Here is a 20,835-nt window from a genome sequence, read left to right as displayed (position 1 = left end):
ACCCCACAAAAGATATGAATAAGATCTGCGTACATCTTACCGTCTTCATACCCCACTTGTGGAATTACACTGGGCATGTTATTGTATATGACTCACTATTCAATTGCTCCATTCAAATTCATTTTCCTTTTACACAATTTTCATCGTATAGCTTGTCATGAATTTTATGATAAATATTGTTTAAGCATCCATTATAACACTTAATAGTTACATTAATCAACATTAATCAAGCAATTTAAGTCTATCACTCAAATTAAAATTAAAGTCAAAATACACAACATCTAATCATGATTAAGTTTTTAAATTATATATACAAAAACACATATTACCTTATTAAATCACTTAATCACAAAAAGCTAATATGATTTGGTATAAACATTGAATGCATCAATAATAATTTTTAGTCTCAAAACGAGTTTGAATCCGGTAGATGAATCTTCACTATTCTATTGCTCCATTCCAACTCATTTTTCGTTTGCAAATGTATCCTCCACAACTAATCATATTTTCATAAAAAGTTACTCAAACCTAATGCGTATATTAGTTCAGTAATTTAACCTTATCAGTTACAACACCTAATATTTATAAATTATGCAATTTAACTATGTCAATCAAGTTAAAGTGAAAACACACACTATCTAACCATGATTAAATAATAAATTATATAAATCAAAGGCGCACATTCATTAGTTTGATATAGACCATGAGTATATAGACAACCACTAAAGGTTATGGTGGAGCATTAAATACACCTCCATTTTAATCAAAGGTCTCAAAAGTCAAGTCTCGAGTGGAGTCCTCTCTAATAGGAAAAGCTTTACCCTTAAATGGGACTTTCCGGCGTGAATCCAAATTAATTGGGCAATAAGGCAGGTACCGAGCATCGGGTGAAAAACTGTAAATACTAACCAGTGGCTGATATTTACACCAAATCAATTCAACTTACCATGGTTTATAAATGATTTAATGATATAAAATACACATAAACTAACTACGATTAAGTAAAAATTGTGTTATATTCAAACACATGTCATGTTGTCATTGGATTGGTACAAACACCCGAATAAATTTTTGGAATTTTTACTTGGCATATCTAAGGCTAAGTGTTATTTATATATAGTAACTACCTTTTATTTATTTATTATTAGTAGCTATAAAACATTTTTGATTTACATATTATAGCTACAATTAGTAACATACAGTAACTTTACCCCAACACCGTATTTCATGCCCTGTATATCAAAATTCAATCCCTTTTCATTCACTTTTCTCTCTCTATTTCCTTTCTCTTTTTCTTGTTTTCAATCACCATATTTATCTCCACTTTCTCCGTCAACCCAGATCGTTATTGCACACAAATAGGTAAGTGTTTCTCTCACAATATTTTTGGGTGTTTTTATTTTGTGGGTGTTTCCCATTTTATTGGTTGTTCGTTTTATTTTGTGGGTGTTTCCTCCTTCTTCAATTTCACTTAATAGAACTCATTCATACTTAGGGTTTTACTTCAGAACTCCCAATTTCTTCGAAATCAATGGCTGATGCAAAAGTGCCAACAAGGGTTACTAAAGGTATTCCCTTTAATCCCAATGATTTTATCTGTGCTCCATCATTCGACTTAGGAATTTCTCAACAACATAATGTTGTTGCAGGGTCTACCGAAAAAATGTATGCTGAGAGGCATGCAAAGCAAATGCATGAACCCCTCCCAAGTCGGAAATCTGAAGTTCCCAAATCTAACAAAACCAAAGGTGCTGCACAAGCAAAAAATCTTAGAAAACTAGCGGAGGAACAACCAATGGAAGAAGACGAGGAGATGGAAGAGGTGGCGGAGCAGGTATTATTTCTCAATACAATGTAATTTGTATTTTCGTATTTCAAAATATACTGAGATTTTTGAGATGTTTTTATGATATTACTTCATTTTGTGTATTCTATCCTGAATTGAGCGAGAAACTTCATATATTTATGTAACTTGTGTGTAGTTGATGCTTTAATAGGCATATATATACAGACAAATACATGTATTTATATGTATTTCTTAATATAATTTGTTGACTATGTTATTTTGTCCAAAACCGTTTGTATTTTTTGATATGTACAAATTATCTATATGAATTTCTCCATATTCTTTTGTCCATAAAATTTGCTGATTTCAATGTATTAATAATGATAAGGTAATTCCAGATACAATTGTATCTGGAATCATATATCTAATATGGATGTATTATTTTTTCATTTTAGCACTGGCTGTATATTTTATTTTTTATTTTTATGGTATATATGTATCTGTAATTTTTTTGTATGTAAACACATGTATTTTGTTGAGTTTTTTTTTTTTTTTTTTATAAAAAAACTGTATGCAGGATCCTAAATTCTATGTCAAACGTCTGCCAAGGCTTTCTCCACGATATTCCTGCTATACGAATTCAAAGGTATTTTCTGATTTGGAGTCCAATCTCTCAAAAAGGCAGCAAGAACTTTTTTCCAAAACTATCTTTGGAAAATTCCTTGGTATGCAACACTTTGAAGTAACTGCACAAATGTTTAGATGTTTCATGGTTAGAGAATTAAGGAAAAGTAAACCAGATGCTTTTCTTATTGAAATCAATGGTTTTGTCTTGCGGTTTACCATCCTGGAATTTGCCATAATGTCCGGACTAAACTGTTATGGTGATGAAGGGGTTCACATAGTTAATGAAGATAGTAAGAATAGGCTTATGGATAAATATTTTCCTGGATCTGAGAATAATGTGAGAAAAAATGAATTGGAACTATGCTTCAAGCAAAAAAATAAGAACCTTGAGGATGGCGATGCAGTTAAGCTTGCGATTTTGTATTTTATCCATTCATACATCTTGTCTGGTGAGCATAAGTCTACAAGGATTCCGAGGCTTCATTTTGACTTGGTTGAGAATGGAAAATACAAAGATTACCCATGGGGTAAGGTAGCATTCAATGATTTGATAAGAAGTATTCACCAAAAGATGACCTCCGAGTCAACGTTCTTCTGTCTTAGAGGTTTTCCTCCTGCTATGCAAGTTTGGTTATACGAGACATGTTCCAGTGTGTATCCCAACTTGGCCATTAAGCATGGGAATTCGATTCCGAGAATTCTAAATTGGAGAACCATTGAAAGTCAGCCAAGTTACTCATCTTTAATGAGTGGAATGTTTAAAGATGACGACTCACCGGTAAGTTTCTTCATTTATTCATTTTTTGTTCATAGTTGATGCATTTTCAAGTAAATACATATGTTTACGTATTTTATTTTATTGATTGTTTAATCTTGTTTGTTTATTTTCTTGAATTCTTGCTGTGAGAATGTGGTATTGATGATTTATAATGTGGGGTTGTTTTATATTGGTATTAAAATTATTGAATTTTCAAGTAAATACATATGTATACAGATGTATTTATGTATTTTATTGGTTGTTTGTTGTGTTCCTTTTTGTGTTTTGGGGTTATGCTGTTTAATCTTGTTTGTTTATTTTCTTGAATTACTGCTGTGAGAATGTGGTATTAAAATTGGTATTGATGATTTATAATGTGGGGTTGTTTTATATTGGCATTAAAATTACTGTAATTTTCTAATTGAATTCAACTGCACCAAAAGAATAAATGAATTATACCAACATATACAACAAGAAGTCACTTTGACCCTCATTGCTATTACTTTTCAAGTTCCTTCTTCTAGGTCATGTATAAAGAAGTCCAAATCAGGAATATATCGTGCATCTCTCACATGCTCGACCAGGATTTTTACAATTTCACCGACACAATCCATATGTGAACCCATCTTATCTCTAGCAACAAAACTATAGTTCTGATTCTTTATCTCCACGGAACTTCGCCCAGCCTCTTTCTTGGTAGCCATCCTTCTCATCAACTTCCTCATTTTTGCAGAGTCATCCCATTTACCATCAGCTACATAGATATTTGACAAAACTACATATGTTGCTGCAATTTTTGGTTTCAAAGCCAACACCTTTCTTATAGCCAGCTTGCCCAAATCTAGATGATTGTGTGCTTTACATGCTCCTAGAAATGCTCAGATGTATGTATGTGTATTTACGGATCTTCTATATGCCATCATGGACACTTGACTCTGGCTGAGCAAATAATTTGAAGTAAATACATATGTATGTTTGTGTATTTACGGATTGCTAGTAAAAACACATGTGAATACATAAATGGATGTGTGTATTTTCTCCATCTGTATATTTAATATATTTTATTGAGATACACTTGTATCGTACATTGTTTCAATGTGATATAATTTTAATTATAACATTTTCATAAATTTTTATTGTATTCTGTATTGTGTTTTATTAACTTAATAATTGAGATATTCTTTATCATACCTTTGCAGGGAAGAGTTACATACGCAAATGTCGTGCCGACCATTGAAGAGATTGAGGCTCTTCGATTGCCCGTTACTGTAGGTGATTCACACCAAAATACCCCTGCCAATGAAGGGACAGAAGTCGACGAGTATGACAATTTTATTTCTACACCACCTGATAGGGTTATTGGTAAACAACAACAGCGTCTTTCACATTCTCCACCTCATAAGAAACGCAGAGAGATGCGACTCGAGGCAGGACCGACAAAGAAATTATCAATTCGGCACGCAACAAATTCAGCTTCCGTGAGTCATCCTAGTGATGAAAGGTTGGCTAAACAGCATGTTTTGCAGAGTGAAGTTCCAGTTTCTGCAGTTGCCAATGATCAATCACGTCAACCATCCCCCCGTGTCCACCGTGACGTCCCTGCTACCATGAAAGATGATGACGTGATTCTTTTGAGGCAAGAACTAAGAGAATTTAAGCAGTCGGTAAGTTTGTTTTTATGGATTTTTTTCTTATATTATTACACTGTATTGAACAACTATATTATACTCACTTTAATTGAAACATGTTGTCAATTTATTTAGGTAGAGGATGAGTTCAGAGGACTTTGCAAGTTAATTGACGATAACTTCAAACAAGTCTTTGAACTTATTAAAGGAAATCAGAGTCTAAATAAGGTAAGATAACACCAAAATGATACACATGTATTCTTATTTGGAACACAAACACAAACGAGACTAAAGATAAACATTTATTTGATACAGGGTGCTGATAGAAAAGATCCGATGCATTTCAACGACGTTGACAAACATCGGACACTTGGTGACAATACACATGATCATTCGAGGATTAAAATGGACAGTGATAGACCTCAAACTGAGCAAGCTGAGGTAAAATCAGCTATTGAGTTCCTTTTTAATTGTTTATTTTTTTTGGTCTCAACAATGTTTTTTCATGTATTTTTTATAATTATATCTATTTGTGGAAATGATTTGAAAGTTTTCATTTTATCTATATCACGGTTTCAAAAACAAAGTTCCTTTTTTTGATTTGTTTGTTAAATTGAATTTCTTTAACTTTTAAATAGGTTTAGTATGACTTATGTTTGTAGAAGTATGTCAAATAGTTCGACATATCTCAAAACCAGAATTAGTCGTCTAGTATTCAGCTCGTTAATAAAAAGTATTTGTTATGTGAAGTAAAAAAATTAAATTTAACTTCAAATTGGGGCATAGTGAAAAGAGGCAGAGAAATGCAGGATCTCAAGATGAGTGGTAAAATGGGATCTAGTTTTAGTTAAAACAGGTAAGTGAAAGCTCTTGTTTGTAAATGGTGAATGTAAGTATGGATAGTAATTAAAGTTGAATTCAGTACAAGAGCCTTGAAGGTCTGTTACATGACCACTACATAACATACCGTTGGGTGATAAAAAATTTCTTGAGTAGTATCTTGGAGATAGTACTAGTATAACTGTGGCTGAAATGAGTACTTCAAGATCCATCAAGGGTAAAGTAGAAAAGAGAAGCTAAGAAGTTAAATTTGGAGAAAATGGAAAAAGAGCAAAATGGTCTGAGCACATGCAAAGAAGGCTTAAATGTTTACAGGACGTATATTGTTAAACCCTCATGTTTGGAGGTTAGTAGTTCAATTAACAGTAGCAGGTGACTCTGTTACTTTCCACCATTGCTCTCCTTATTACTCGTGTCGTTATGTCTGATTACCCCGTCTAATTTTGAGAGCTTTTTATTTCCAGGAAGGCGAAAAATGCAGAGTTTCCCAATCATTAGCTAATACCAGAAGCATGACATCTGATATTATTGAGCTACCTGACTGCCCTGTGAAATTTGATAATCTAGAAGACTTCTTTGTGCAAGTTAGTGGACAAATTAAACGAGCTCAATCTCTCGGTTCTTTTGCTGACCAATCTTCTCCTATAGATGACAAGATATTTGCCACGCCGAGGTCTCAGCCATCAGTAGAAATGCTTGCCACAGCAAAAGGTGATATTGAGAGATTACTAATCATGCCTTCTCAAGACTTGCTTCTACCCGAAACCGCTCAGATTAAGTGCGGCACTATCGTATATGCTGCAAAGACCGGATTTATCAGCTGAGAGATCGCTTGCCTTGAAGAAACTCAAAGAGAACCTTCTGCATCTTTCCTTGACCTTGCGTAGAGCTAAGAAGGACAAAGAAGATTATTACAAGAAGGCTGCCAAGAAAGTTCTCCTCATCGACGAGCTCACAAAGGATCAGGAACTCTATACTAATCTCAAAGACGGAAATGACAAACTTGAATACCAAATCAGCAAGTTGAAGGCAAGCTTGAAGGATGCAAAGACGAAGAGAAAAGCAATCCAGGATCAAAAATTGAGGTTGGCTAAGAAGTGTTTTGAAAAGACTAATGCTCTTGATGGAATGGAAGCTGAGTTTCTTGTCATCGAGGAAATGAAGGAGCTAGCCGATTTGGACATTGCTCGAGTGGAAGAAAGCTTGACAAACTTCAAGAGTAAGATAATCGAATCGCCTGTGTAAATCGCTCTTAACGTGAATTTGCTGGCTAGTGATCAATAGTATAAGAGTATGTGAATAACTTTTCTGATATGTATAATCTCTCTTTTGAATGGTATCCTCAAGTATAGCCATGTTGGTCCAAACTTGCAAAGTGAAACAAGGAAGTGTAGATATACTTCCAAAAACATGCTTTCTGGTGGCATAGGTTGACCATTAATGTGCACGGATGCTTCAAAATAGCACTAATTTTGACATGATGACAGGGTAAAATGTTGAGGCGAATCTAGGAAGTTCTATCTGCTTTTAGCTCGATCGATGTATATGTATGAAAAACAAATGTATGTATATACGGCCATACTCTTGTTATAAAATGTATTTAGATGGCGAAATAGTTTTAGACAAATGTAGGCACGAAAGTATTCTCATATATCGCACATGTTTAGCAAGAACCAAATATCAGTGACGAAGATCGCAGAAGGCTAGTAGTAGTGACAATTGGACGGGTTGGATTGAATTTGAATGAGTTAAAAACGGATTATCTAAATTATTTGTCATGTCAATGTCCAGAGGATTAAAGACTATCAAATAATTATTTCTAAGGTGTTGTAAAATAAGAGCAATATAAGACAAGAAATGTAGATAATGATGTAGAGAGGAGGACAAAGCTTTTCTTCTTATTTTAAGTATGTTCAAGTCACTTCAAGTCTATCTTCCACAAAGTTGAAAAATGTCCTTTTATAGAATATACAAACCATCCGTTAGATACAAGCCTTAAGTTACACATTAATAAGGTACATGTATGCTAGTAGTTCATTGAATGGAACATTCACACAATAAATGGATTCATAACATATTTGGGAAACTAAATGGGCAGCCACCATAAACGTAATGTTCCCATCTCATGACGTAATGTATTCATAATACTCCCCCTTAGATGTCCATTTGAGAGATAGTGTGCCTCGTTAAAACCCAATGGGAAAATCCTTAGTGAAGGAAAAAGAGTACCTACATCTTATAATACGCATTGAGTGATGGCTGCCTCATTAAAAACCTTACCAGGAAAACCCAATTAGGACAAAACCTTAGTTAAGGGAAAAAGAGTGCAACACGTATTTTACTCCCCCTGACAAGAACATCATTTGATATCTCGGAGACGACGCATTCCAATCTTGTATCATAGCTTCTCAAAGGTTGATGTTGGTAATGCTTTTGTGAACATATCTGCAAGATCACTCGATCGGATTCATTGAACATCTATCTCACCATTCCGTTGAAGATAACATGTTTGTGGATCAAACAAATAACATGTATCTGCATAACCGATCATCTCTGGCTTGGATTCATTAGAATAATCCCATATCAGTTGTTCCCTGAAGATATATGAATATACGCTTAACACCATTCCAATGTCTTCTTGTCGGAGAGGGGCTGAATCTCACCAATCAACTCACTGCAAAATATATATATTTGATCGGGTATTGACAAGACAAATTAGTGCCCCAATTGCACTGAGATATGGAGTTTCATCACCAATAAGCTCTTCATCTTGAGGTTGGAGTGATCTTTATTCATATCAAGCGACATTACAACCATTGGGACACTCAATGGAATCGCTTTAACCCTTATAAAGATTTGTTGAAACTTTATTTTTATAAACCTTTATATGCTTCAGAACAGTTTAAATCCCTCACAGATTTCTTTTGCTGTCTATATAGCCATTGTGACAATAGTTTATTATACACATATCAAAATTTTCATGTATTGCCAGACTAATCAGAAACCTCATTGCATCCACCACAGTAGAACCTATCTCCATACAATAGTGCCAGGAATTTTGCGAAAAACTTTTATGACACAAGGTACAAACCGTACTTTATATCTTACGGATTTCATTTTTCATTTTACTTTTCGCACAAGAACCCATTTATAACTTACTGGCATTATACCTTGAGGTCCTTGGACTATAGGTCCAAAACATCTCTTTTTCAAGTGATCAAAATATACTTGATTGCGTATTTTATTTGGCCAATCATTTATTTGTCAACTCTTTGACAAATTTGGTTTCAAGATCCTCGTCACCATTTATAATGTTGAGCGCTACATTATATATATCAAAGATACGCGACGGGCATTTGATATTCTAATGCGACATAGCTTATTGAGATCTCTTCATTTTATTTCATCATTTTCAGGTACCTGAACCCTCCTAAAGTTTTATAAAGTGCTATGTCATGGCTCACTTTTAAAGCACCCCCTTCATTATTATGACCATCTTGATCATTTTCTCCTCTCCTTCTTCAAGGAGTTTATCTTTGGAACCGATTGGTCTATCGCCATAGACTATGTCCTTCAAGGAATTTAATTCTAATATGAGCATTTGCAGCTGGAATATGATGTTCACTTTTGGGTCAGCAAATGCATATGGCAATTGACTTGAATTATCTTTTCAACGAGGATCATACCAGTGATAATTCATTACATATAACTTATTTTTCAGCCTCTTATCACCTCTCCCCCTAATGTTAGAAAATCTAACATTTACCCCCCAACCTTATTTGGGGACCTATCTTTGTGCGTTGTGGTGGAGCAATTGAATCATATACTGCACAATCAAAAATCTATAAGGGAATTATTTGTTTCCTGACCTTGAACCAACTTTATAGGGGAACCTTATTGGCTTGATGCATTCAAGTATTGCTACGTATTAAACAACACATCTCATACCAAATTTTTTATTTGGGAGCTTTATTCTCATAACCAATGGTTTAGCTATAATTGGAGGCATAAAAATTCTGCTAAACCAACTTGGATATAAACCATATAAAACCAAAGATTATCAACATAATTTCATAGTTTGGAACCGTGCTCTTAATTTAAAAATTTGAGCAAGCAACCTTGCAAAAACCAATTTCAAGTTGATACCAAAGCACATGTGACCATACCATAGATGCATCTATTAATACCATATAATAATAAGTGGTTCACATGGCAGGTGAACGGGCCCATATTCACCTTTTATACATTCCAAAAATCATGGGATACAATCCCAACCTCAGTTGGATGATCAATTTATCATGAGAACAAGCAGCACAAGAGAATTCTTGAAGAATCTTTTTATTTCTTCTATATATAACCACGTTAATTCTCAATTATTTTCGCATCACATTTAAACCGGAATGGCCAACCGATCATGCCAACTGATATTTCATTCAGTAAACTTTTAGTTTATTATTGCATGTGATTCCATCATCATGCCCATATTTGTGTAGTTCAAATAGGAGGAAAAGTCGGGCAGGCAACTTTCACATAATTATTTATAACCCACTTTGATTGTAGTAATATGAAGATTAAATCTTCCCATAATTTATAGTCTCAATATAATTCATTGACTTTGAAACTTAATAATTTTCTTTTGAGACATACTAAAACCCCAATATTATGAACAATTTCCTTCCTCCGGATAGTAACAAATTAGCCCTTCCGTAACTCCCAATTAAATTTGTACTACCACATATTTCATAACACCATCCGTATGGTGAACATCTCCTTTTAGGAGAAAATTATTGTCATTATGGTCATGGTCAAAAACTTTATAGGCAAGATTAATTTCTTGCTTTTGCCCTTTGATAGTTTATGATAAGACATATCACAATAGTTGTGACGTACTAACAGTACGTGACCGATGATCGTTTATGCCGAAATATTTCTTTATGTCTCTCAAACCTCTTGTAGAGGTGAGTTGTGGTATTTATTCAACCATACATGAGCACGTTCTTACAATAATTTTCATCACCTTTTGACACATTCACCTTCAAGAATAGTCGAGCATTCATGATGCTTATCACAAGTCACATTCTCTTCAAAGAATTGACCAAAACCATTTGTACGTGCTTCATAAATTTTTCTTATAAACTCATTGCCATGTCTTGGCATTTATCATATTTATATGACCCACCTCAATATCACTTCAAAATCTCAAGTGTGCCTCCACTTTGTATTCCTTTCTTTTGATGGAGAATTTATAAAACTTATCAAATTAGGTTGCATGACAACCTCGTGCCCAATGACCTTTTCATACCACATTGAGGCAAAAATTACCTTCACCTGTTGAAGGATCATTTTGAGAACCCATGGTGTTTTTTCTTTTATAATTATCACAATGATGACTCTTATTTTGTCTCTTGTCACGCCTACGTTTATTCATATGACCACAATAATTATTTTGTCATCTTTCAGACTTTTGATCTATCGCTCTCACATTCGCTCCAGCGATTGGAGCAGATCCAGTGGGGGGACGTTCAAGATTTTTCATCAAAAACACATTGTCATCATTCTATCATCACCACGGTTCATTGGGACTTAAACCCAATGCCTTACTCATATAAAGGCGTGTTAGGCCGTAATGTGCTGGGACTAGAACCCAAGGTCTTAAGCTGTGTTAGGCTATAATGGGTTGGGACCCAACCCAATATCTTATCATCATGGTGTATCAGGACTTGAAACCAATGTCTTACCCTCATGGTGTGTTGGGACTTGAACCCACCGTCTTACCCTTATATAATGTTTATCACAATTTGTTTTATTCACCAAAGAATGTTACATAATTTTGTTTAGTCACAACTAGGCATAAAATAATCTCATAATACATTTTAAAGCTCTTTTTTTGTAAATGCTGCTTTAGGAGCACATTTAAGATCATAAAAATTGAGAATATTTTCTTATACATTTTTGTAATTGATCTCAAATTTATTAGGAGTCCTCGATGTTTGGACCAAATAAATAAAAAAATACGCTACGCCGTGCTTGTGTAAGCACTCTGTATGTGTCCCCAGCCCATTTGGCAAGGGCCGGTGGAATTTCAGGGCAAACAGAGCCGGTCATCAGATCTCGCCAAATCTATGAGCTAATACACACGGCGGGTCACCCAACAAAGGTCATTGGTGTTTGGACCAAATAAATAAAAAAATAAGCTACGCCGTGTTCGTGTAAGCAATCCGTATATGTCCCCAGCCCATTTTGTAAGGACCGGTGAATTTTCAGGGCCAACAGAGCCGGCCATCTGATCTCGCCAAATCTATGAGCTAATACACACGACAGGACTCTAAACAAGGGTCATCGGTATTTGGAGCAAATAAATAAAAAAATATGCTACGCCGTGCTCGTGTATGCAATCCATATATGTACCTAGCCCATTTTGTAAGGACTGGTGGATTTTCAGGGCCAACAGAGTCGGTCATATGATCTCGCCAAATATATGAGCTAATACAGACGACGGGTCTCCAAATAAGGGTCCTCGGTGCTCGGACAAAATAAATAAAAAATAAGCTGCGACGTGGCCGTGTAAGCAATCCGTATATGTCCCAAGCCTATTTGGTAAGGACCGATGGAATTTCAGGGCAAACAGAGCCGGTTATCAGATCTCGTCAAATCTATGAGCTAATACACATGGCGGGTCTCCCAACAAAGGTCATAGGTATTTGGACCAAATAAATAAAAAAATAAGCTGCGCCGTGCTCGTGTAAGCAATCCGTGTATGTCCCAGCCCATTTTGTTAGGACCGGTTGATTTTCAAGGCCAACAGAGCCGGTCATCTGATCTCGCCAAATATATGAGCTAATGCACACGACAAGTCTCCAAACAAGGGTCCTCGGTGTTCGGACCAAATAAATAAAAAATAAGCTACGTGGTGTTCTTTTAAGTAGTCCGTATATATCCTCAGCCCATTTGGTAAGGACCGGTGGAATTTCAAGGGAAACAGAGCCAGTCATGAGATCTCGCCAAATCTATGAGCTAATACACACGACGGGTCTCCAAATAAGGGTCATCGGTGTTTGGACCAAATAAATAAAAAAATAAGCTACTTCGCGCTTGCATAAGCAATTCGTATATTCCCCCAGCCTATTTGGTAAGGGCCGCTGGAATTTCAGGAAAAACAGAGCAGGTCATCAGATCTCGCCAAATGTATGAGCGAATACACACGGTGGGTCTCCAAACAAGAGTCCTCGATGTTTGGACCAAATAAATAAAAAAATACGCTACGCCTTGCTCGTGTAAACAATCCGTATGCGTCCCCAGCCCATTTGGTAAGGACCGTGAAATTCCAGGTCAAACAGAGCCGGTCATCAGATCTCGCCAAATCTATGAGGTAATACACACGACGAGTCACAGAAAAAGGGTTATCGATGTTTGGACCAAATAAATAAAAAAATACGCTACGCCTCGCTTGTGTAAGCACTCTTTATGTGTCCCCAGCCCATTTGGCAAGGGCCGGTGGAATTTCAGGGCAAACAGAGCCGGTCATCAGATCTCGCCAAATCTATGAGCTAATACACACGGCGGGTCACCCAACAAAGGTCATCGGTGTTTGGACCAAATAAATAAAAAAAATAAGCTACGCCGTGCTCGTGTAAGCAATCCGTATATGTCCCCAGCCCATTTTGTAAGGACCGGTGAATTTTCAGGGCCAACAGAGCCGGTCATCTGATCTCGCCAAATCTATGAGCTAATACACACGACGGGTCTCCAAATGAGGGTCCTCGGTATACAGACCAAATAAATAAAAAATAAGCTGCGACGTGCCCGTGTAAGCAATCCGTATATGTCACAAGCCCATTTGGTAAGGACCGGTGGAATTTCCGGGCAAACAGAGCCGGTTATCAGATCTCGTCAAATCTATGAGCTAATACACATGGCGGGTCTCCAAACAAGGGTCCTCGATGTACGAACCAAATAAATAAAAAATAAGCTGCAACGTGCCCGTGTAAGCAATCCGTATATGTCCCAAGCCCATTTGGTAAGGACCGGTGGAATTTAAGGGCAAACAGAGCCGGTCATCAGATCTCGCCAAATCTATGAGCTAATGCACACGGCGGGTCACCGAAAAAGGGTTATCGGTGTTCGAACCAAATAAATAAAAAAATACGCTACGCCGTGCTTGTTTAAGAAATCGGTATATGTTCCCAGCCCAATTAGTAAGGACCGGTGGAATTTCAGGGCAAATTGAGCCGGTCATCAGATTTTGCCAAATCTATGAGCTAATACCCACGACGGGTCTCCAGACAAGGGTCCTAAGTGTTTGGACCAAATACATAAAAAAATAAGCTATGACGTGCCAGTGTAAGCAATCCGTATATGTCCCAAGCCCATTGGGTAAGTACCAGTGGATTTTCAGGGCAAACACAGCCAGTTATCAGATCTCGCCAAATCTACGAGCTAACACACTCGGTGGGTCTCTATACAAGGGTCATCAGTTTTTGGACAAAATAAATAAAAAAATAAGCTACGCCGTGCTCGTGTAAGCAATCCGTATATATCCCCAGCCCATTTGGTAAGGACCGGTGGATTTTCAGTGCTAATAGAGCCGGTCATCAGATCTCGCCAAATTCATGAGCTAATACACACGACGGGTCACCCAACAAAGGTCATCGGTGTTTGGACCAAATAGATAAAAAAAAATAAGCTACGCCGTGCTCGCGTAAGCAATCCGTATATGTCCCCAGCCCATTTTGTAAGGACCAGTGGATTTTCTGGGCTAATAGAGCCGGTCATTTGATCTAGCCAAATATATGAACTAATACACACGATGGGTCTCCAAACAAGGGTCCTCGGTGTTCGGACCAAATAAATAAAAAATAAGCTACGTGGTGTTCGTGTAAGTAGTCCGTATATATTCCCAGCCCATTTGTTAAGGACCGGTGGAATTTCAGGGCAAACAGAGCCAGTCATAAGATCTCGCCAAATCTATGAGCTAATACACACGTCGGGTCTCCAAATAAGGGTTATCGGTGTTTGGACCAAATAAATAAATAAAATAAGCTACGTCGCGCTCGCGTAAGTAATCCGTATATGCCCCTAGCCTATTTGGTAAGGACCTGTAGAATTTCAGGGCAAACAGAGTCGATCGTCAGATCTCGCCAAATCTATGAGCTAATACACACGGCGGGTCACCAAACAAGGGTTATCGGTGTTTGGATCAAATAAATAAAAAAAATACGCTACGTCGTGCTCGCGTAAGTAATCCGTATATGCCCCCAGCCTATTTGGTAAGGATCGGTGGAATTTCAGAGCAAACAGAGCCGGTCATCAGATCTCGCCAAATCTATGATCTAATACACATGGCGGGTCTCGGAACAAGGGTCCTCGGTGTTTGGACCAAATAAATAAAAAAATAAGCTATGACGTACCCGTGTAAGCAATTCGTATGTGTCCCCGGCCCATTTGGTAAGGACCGGTGGATAGCAATTCGTATGTGTCACCAGCCCATTTGGTAAGGACCGGTGGATTTTCAGGGCAAACAGAGTTGGTCATCAAATCTCAACAAATCTATGAGCTAATACACACGTCGGGTCTCCAAACAAGGGTCATCGGTGTTCGGACCAAATAAATAAAAATATACGCTACCCTGTGCTCGTGTAAGCAATCCGTATACGGCCCCAGCCCATTTGGTAAGGATCGGTAGATTTTCAGGGCAAACAGAACCGGTCATCAGATCTCGCCAAATCTATGAGCTAATACACACGACAGGTCTCCGAACAAGGGTCCTTGGTGTTTGGACCAAAATAAATAAAAAAATAAGCTATGACGTGCCCGTGTAAGCAATCCGTATATGTCCCAAGCCCATTTGGTAAGGACCGGTGGAATTTCAAGGCAAACAGAGCCGGTTATCAGATCTCGCCAAATCTATGAGCTAATATACACGACGGGACTCCAAACAAGGGTGATCGATATTTGGACCAAATAAATAAAAAAATATGCTATGCCGTACTCGTGTATGCAATCCGTATATGTCCCAAGCCCTTTTTGTAAGGACTGGTGGATTTTCAGGGCCAACAGAGCCGGTCATATGATCTCGCCAAATATATGAGCTAATACACACGACGGGTCTCCAAACAAGGGTCCTCGGTGTTTGGACCAAATAAATAAAAAAATAAGCTACGACGTGCCCGTGTAAGCAATTCGTATATGTCCCAAGCCCATTTGGTAAGGACCGATGGAATTTCAGGGCAAACAGAGCCGGTTATCAGATCTCGTCAAATCTATGAGCTAATACACATGGCGAGTCTCCCAACAAAGGTCATTGGTGTTTGGACCAAATAAATAAATAAAATAAGCTACGTCGTGCTCGTGTAAGCAATGTGTATGTCCCAGCCCATTTTGTTAGGACCGGTGGATTTTCAGGGCAAACAGAGCCGGTCATAAGATCTCGCCAAATCTATGAGCTAATACACACGACGGGTCTCCAAACAAGGATCCTCGGTGTTTGGACCAAATAAGTAAAAAATAAGCTATGTGGTGTTCGTTTAAGTAGTCCGTATATATCCTGAGCCCATTTTGTAAGGACAAGTGGAATTTCAAGGCAAACAGAGCCAGTCATTAGATCTCGCCAAATCTATGAGCTAATACACACGACGAGTCTCCAAATAAGGGTCCTCGGTGTTTGGACCAAATAAAAAAAAAATAAGCTACGTCGTTCTCGTAAAGCTATCCGTATATACCCCATCCCGTTTGGTAAGGACCGGTGGATTTTCAGGGGAAACAGAGCCGGTCATTAGATCTCGCCAAATCTATGAGCTAATACACACGACGGGTCTCCAAACGAGGGTCCTCGGTGTTTGGACCAAATAAATAAAAAAATATGCTACGCCGTGCTCGTGTAAGCAATCCGTATATGTCCCCAGCCCATTTGGTAAGGACCGATGAAATTTCAGGGCAAATAGAGCCGGTCATCAGATCTCGCCAAATCTATGAGCAAATACACACGACGGGTCACCAAAAAAGAGTTATCAATGTTCAGACCAAATAAATAAAAAAATATGCTACGCCGTGCTCGTGTAAGCAATGTGAGTATATGTCCCCGGAAACCTATTTGGTTAAGGACCGGTGGAATTTTCAAACGATGAGCCGGTCGGCCATCGATCTCGCCAAATCTATGAGCGAATACACACGGCGGGTCTCCAAACAATAGTCCTCGGTGTTTGGACCAAATAAATAAAAAAATATGCTACGCCGTGCTCGTGTAAGCAATCGGTATGTGTCCCCAGCCCATTTGGTAAGGACGGGTGAAATTTCAGGGCAAACAGAGCCGGTCATCAGATCTTGCCAAATCTATGAGCTAATACACACGACGGGTCACCAAAAAAGAGTTATCAATGTTCGGACCAAATAAATAAAAAAATATGCTACGTCGTGCTCGTGTAAGCAATCTGTAAGTGTCCCCAGCCCGTTTGGTTAAGACCGGTGAAATTTCAGGGCAAACAGAGCCGGTCATCAGATCTCGCCAAATCTATGAGCGAATACACACGACGGGTCTCCAAACAAGGGTCCTCGGTGATTGGACCAAATAAATAAAAAAATATGCTACGTCGTTCTCGTACAAGCAATCCGTATATGTCCCCAGCCCGTTTGGTAAGGACCGGTGGATTTTCAGGGCGAACAGACTCGGTCATCAGATCTCGCCAAATCTTAATACACACGACAGGTCTCCAAACAAGGGTCCTCGGTGTTTGGACCAAATAAATAAAAAAAATAAGCTAAGTCGTGCTCGTGTAAGTAATCCGTATATGTCCCCAGCCCGTTTGGTAAGGACCGGTGGATTTTCAAGGCAAACAGAGCCGGTCATCAGATCTCGCCAAATCTATGAGCTAATACACACGGGGGTCTCCAAACAATATTCCTCGGTGTTTGGACCAAATAAATAAAAAAATATGCTACCGTTTCTCGTACAAGCAATCCATATATGTCCCTAGCCCGTTTGGTAAGGACCGGTGAAATTTCGGGGGCAAACGGAGTCGGTCATCAGATCTCGCCAAATCTATGAGCTAATACACACGGCGGGTCACCAAAAAAGGGTTATCGGTGGTCGGACCAAATAAATAAAAAAATACACTACGCCGTGCTCGTGTAAGCAATTTGTATATGTCCCCAGCCCATTTGGTAAGGACCGGTGGAATTTCAGAGCAAACAGAGCCGATCATCAGATCTCGCCAAATCTATGAGCTAATACACACGACGGGTCTCCGAATAAGGGTCCTCGGTGTTTAGATCAAATAAATAAAAAAATAAGCTATGACGTGCCTGTGTAAGCAATCCGTATATGTCTCAAGCCCATTTGGTAAGGACCGGTGGAATTTCAGGGCAAAAAGTGTTGGTCATTAGATCTCGCCAAATCTATGAGCTAATACACGCGACGGGTCTCCGAAGCAGGGTCCTCGGTATTTGGGCCAAATAAATGAAAAAATAAGCTACGACGGGCCCATGTAAGCAATCCGTATATGTCCCCAGTCCGTTTGTTCAGGACCGGTGGATTTTCAGGGCAAACAGAGCCTGTCATCAGATCTCGCCAAATCTATGAGCTAATACACACGGCGGGTCACCAAACTATGGTTATCGGTGTTTGGATCAAATAAATAAAAAAATACGCTACACCGTGCTCGCATAAGTAATCCGTATATGCTCCCAGCCTATTTGGTAAGGACCGGTGGAATTTCAGAGCAAACAGGGCCGGTCATCAGATCTCGCCAAATCTATGAGCTAATACACACGGCGGGTCTCCGAACAAGGGTCCTCGGTGTTTGGATCAAATAAATAAAAAAATAAGCTATGACATGCCCGTGTAAGCAATTCATATGTGTCCCCGACCCGCTTGGTAGGATCGGTGAATTTTCGGGGCAAAAACGGGCATCGGTCATCAAATCTCAACAAATCTATGAGCTAATACACACGACGGTCTCAAATAAGGGTCCTCGGTGTTTGGACAAAAAAATAAAAAAAATACGCTACGTCGTTCTCGTGTAAGCAATCCGTATATGTCCCCGGCCCATTTGGTAAGAACCGGTGAAATTTCAGTGCAAATAGAGTCGGTCATCAGATCTCGCCAAATCAATGAGCTAATACACACGGCGGGCCTCCAAACAAGGGTCATCGATGTTCGGACCAAATAAATAAAAATATACGCTTCCCCGTGCTCGTGTAAGCAATCCGTATATGTCCCAAGCCCATTTGGTAAGGACCGGTGGAATTTTAGGGCAAACAGAGCCGGTTATCAGATCTCGCCAAATCTATGAGTTAAAACACATGACGGGTCTCCAAACAGGGGTCATCGGTATTTGGACCAAATAAATTAAAAAATATGCTACGCGTGCTCGTGTAAGCAATCCGTATATGTCCCTAGCCCATTTGTAAGGACCGGTGGTTTTTCGGGGCCAACGGACCGGTCATCGGATCTCGCCAAATATATGAGCGAATACACATGACGGGTCTCCAAACAAGGGTCCTCGGTGTTTGGACCAAATAAATAAAAAATAAGCTAAGTCGTGCTCGTATAAGCAATCCGTATATGTCCCCAGCCCATTTGGTAAGGACCGGTGGATTTTCAGGGCAAATAGAGCCGGTCATCAGATCTCGCCAAATCTATGAGCTAATACACACGACGGGTCTCCCAACAAGGGTCATCGGTGTTAGGACCAAATAAATAAAAAAATAGGCTACGACGTGCTCGTGTAAGCAATCCGTGTATGTCCCCAACCCATTTTGTTAGGAACAGTGGATTTTCAGGGCCAACAGAGCCGGTCATCTGATCTCGCCAAATATATGAGCTAATGCACACGACGGGTCTCCAAACAAGGGTCCTCGGTGTTCGGACCAAATAAATAAAAAATAAGCAGCGTGGTGTTTGGTTAAGTAGTCGGTATATATCCCCAGCCCATTTGGTAGGGACCGGTGGAATTTCAAGGAAAACAGTGTCAGCCATCAGATCTCGCCAAATCTATGAGCTAATACACACGTCGGGTCTCCAAATGAGGGTCCTCGGTGTTTGGACCAAATAAATAAAAAAATAAGCTACGTCGCGCTCGCGTAAGCAATCTGTATATGCCCCCAGCCTATTTGGTAAGGACCGGTGGAATTTCAGAGCAAACAGAGCCAGTCATCAGATCTCGCCAAATCTATGAGCTAATACACACGACGGGTTTCAAACAAGGGTCATCGGTGTTTGGACCAATTAAATAAAAAAAATACGCTACGCCGTGCTCGTGTAACCAATCCGTATGTGTCCCCAGCCCATTTGGCAAAGACCGGTGGAATTTAAGGCAAATCGGAGCCGGCATCACGCCAAATCTATGAGTAATACACACGACGGGTCTCCAAATAAGGGTCCTCGATGTTTGGACTAAATAAATGAAAAAATAAGCTAAGCGTTCTAGTACAACCAATATATATGTCCCAGCCCATTTGGTAAGGACCGGTGAATTTTCAAGGAAAACGAGCCGGTCATTAGTCTCCAAATCTATGAGCTAATACAAACGACGGGTCTCCAAACGAGGGTCCTCGGTGTTCGGACCAAATAAATAAAAAAAAATAAGCTACGCATGCTCGTGTAAGCAATCCGTATATGTCCCCAACCGATTTGGTACGGACCGGTGAAATTTCAGGGCAAATAGAGCCGGTCATCAGATCTCGTCAAATCTATGAGCTAATATACACGACGGGTCTCCAGACAAGGGTCCTCAGTGTTTGGACCAAATAAATAAAAAATTAAGCTATGACGTGCCAGTGTAAGCAATCTGTATATGTCCCAAGCCCATTTGGTAAGTACCGGTGGAATTTCAGGGCAAACACAACCAGATATCAGATCTCGCCAAATCTACGAGCTAATACACTCGGTGAGTCTCCATACAAGGGTGTTCGGTTTTTGGACAAAATAAATTAAAAAAATAAGCTACGTCGTGCTCATGTAAGCAATCCATATAGGTCCCCCGCCCATTTTGTAAAGACCGGCGTTATTTCAGGGCAAACAGAGCTGGTCATCAGATCTTGCCAAATCTATCAGCTAATACACACGACGGGTCTCAAAATAAGGGTCCTCGGTGTTTGGACCAAATAAATAAAAATATACGCTACGCCGTGCCTGTTTGAGAAATCCGTATATGGCCTCAGCCCATTTGGTAAGGATCGTTGGATTTTCAGTGCAAACAAAG

General features: G+C 39.0%; 1 protein-coding gene across 1 annotated transcript; it reads left to right on the top strand.

The window, feature by feature from the left end:
• The first annotated feature begins 1,244 nt into the window (after window positions 1–1,244).
• On the top strand, window positions 1,245–6,883 carry LOC132058032 (uncharacterized). Its single transcript, XM_059450601.1, has 7 exons — window positions 1,245–1,834; window positions 2,364–3,191; window positions 4,370–4,834; window positions 4,934–5,026; window positions 5,114–5,239; window positions 6,103–6,416; window positions 6,526–6,883. Exons 1-7 carry the CDS (start codon window positions 1,532–1,534, stop codon window positions 6,881–6,883), a joined length of 2,487 nt encoding a protein of 828 aa, XP_059306584.1. The 5' UTR covers window positions 1,245–1,531.
• Window positions 6,884–20,835: the final 13,952 nt, after the last annotated feature.

Source organism: Lycium ferocissimum, chromosome 5, assembly GCF_029784015.1.
Source record: "Lycium ferocissimum isolate CSIRO_LF1 chromosome 5, AGI_CSIRO_Lferr_CH_V1, whole genome shotgun sequence".
Lineage (NCBI taxonomy): Eukaryota > Viridiplantae > Streptophyta > Magnoliopsida > Solanales > Solanaceae > Lycium > Lycium ferocissimum.
The sequence above is the reverse complement of the archived record's forward strand: the minus strand, read 5'-3'. Positions and strand labels throughout refer to the sequence as shown.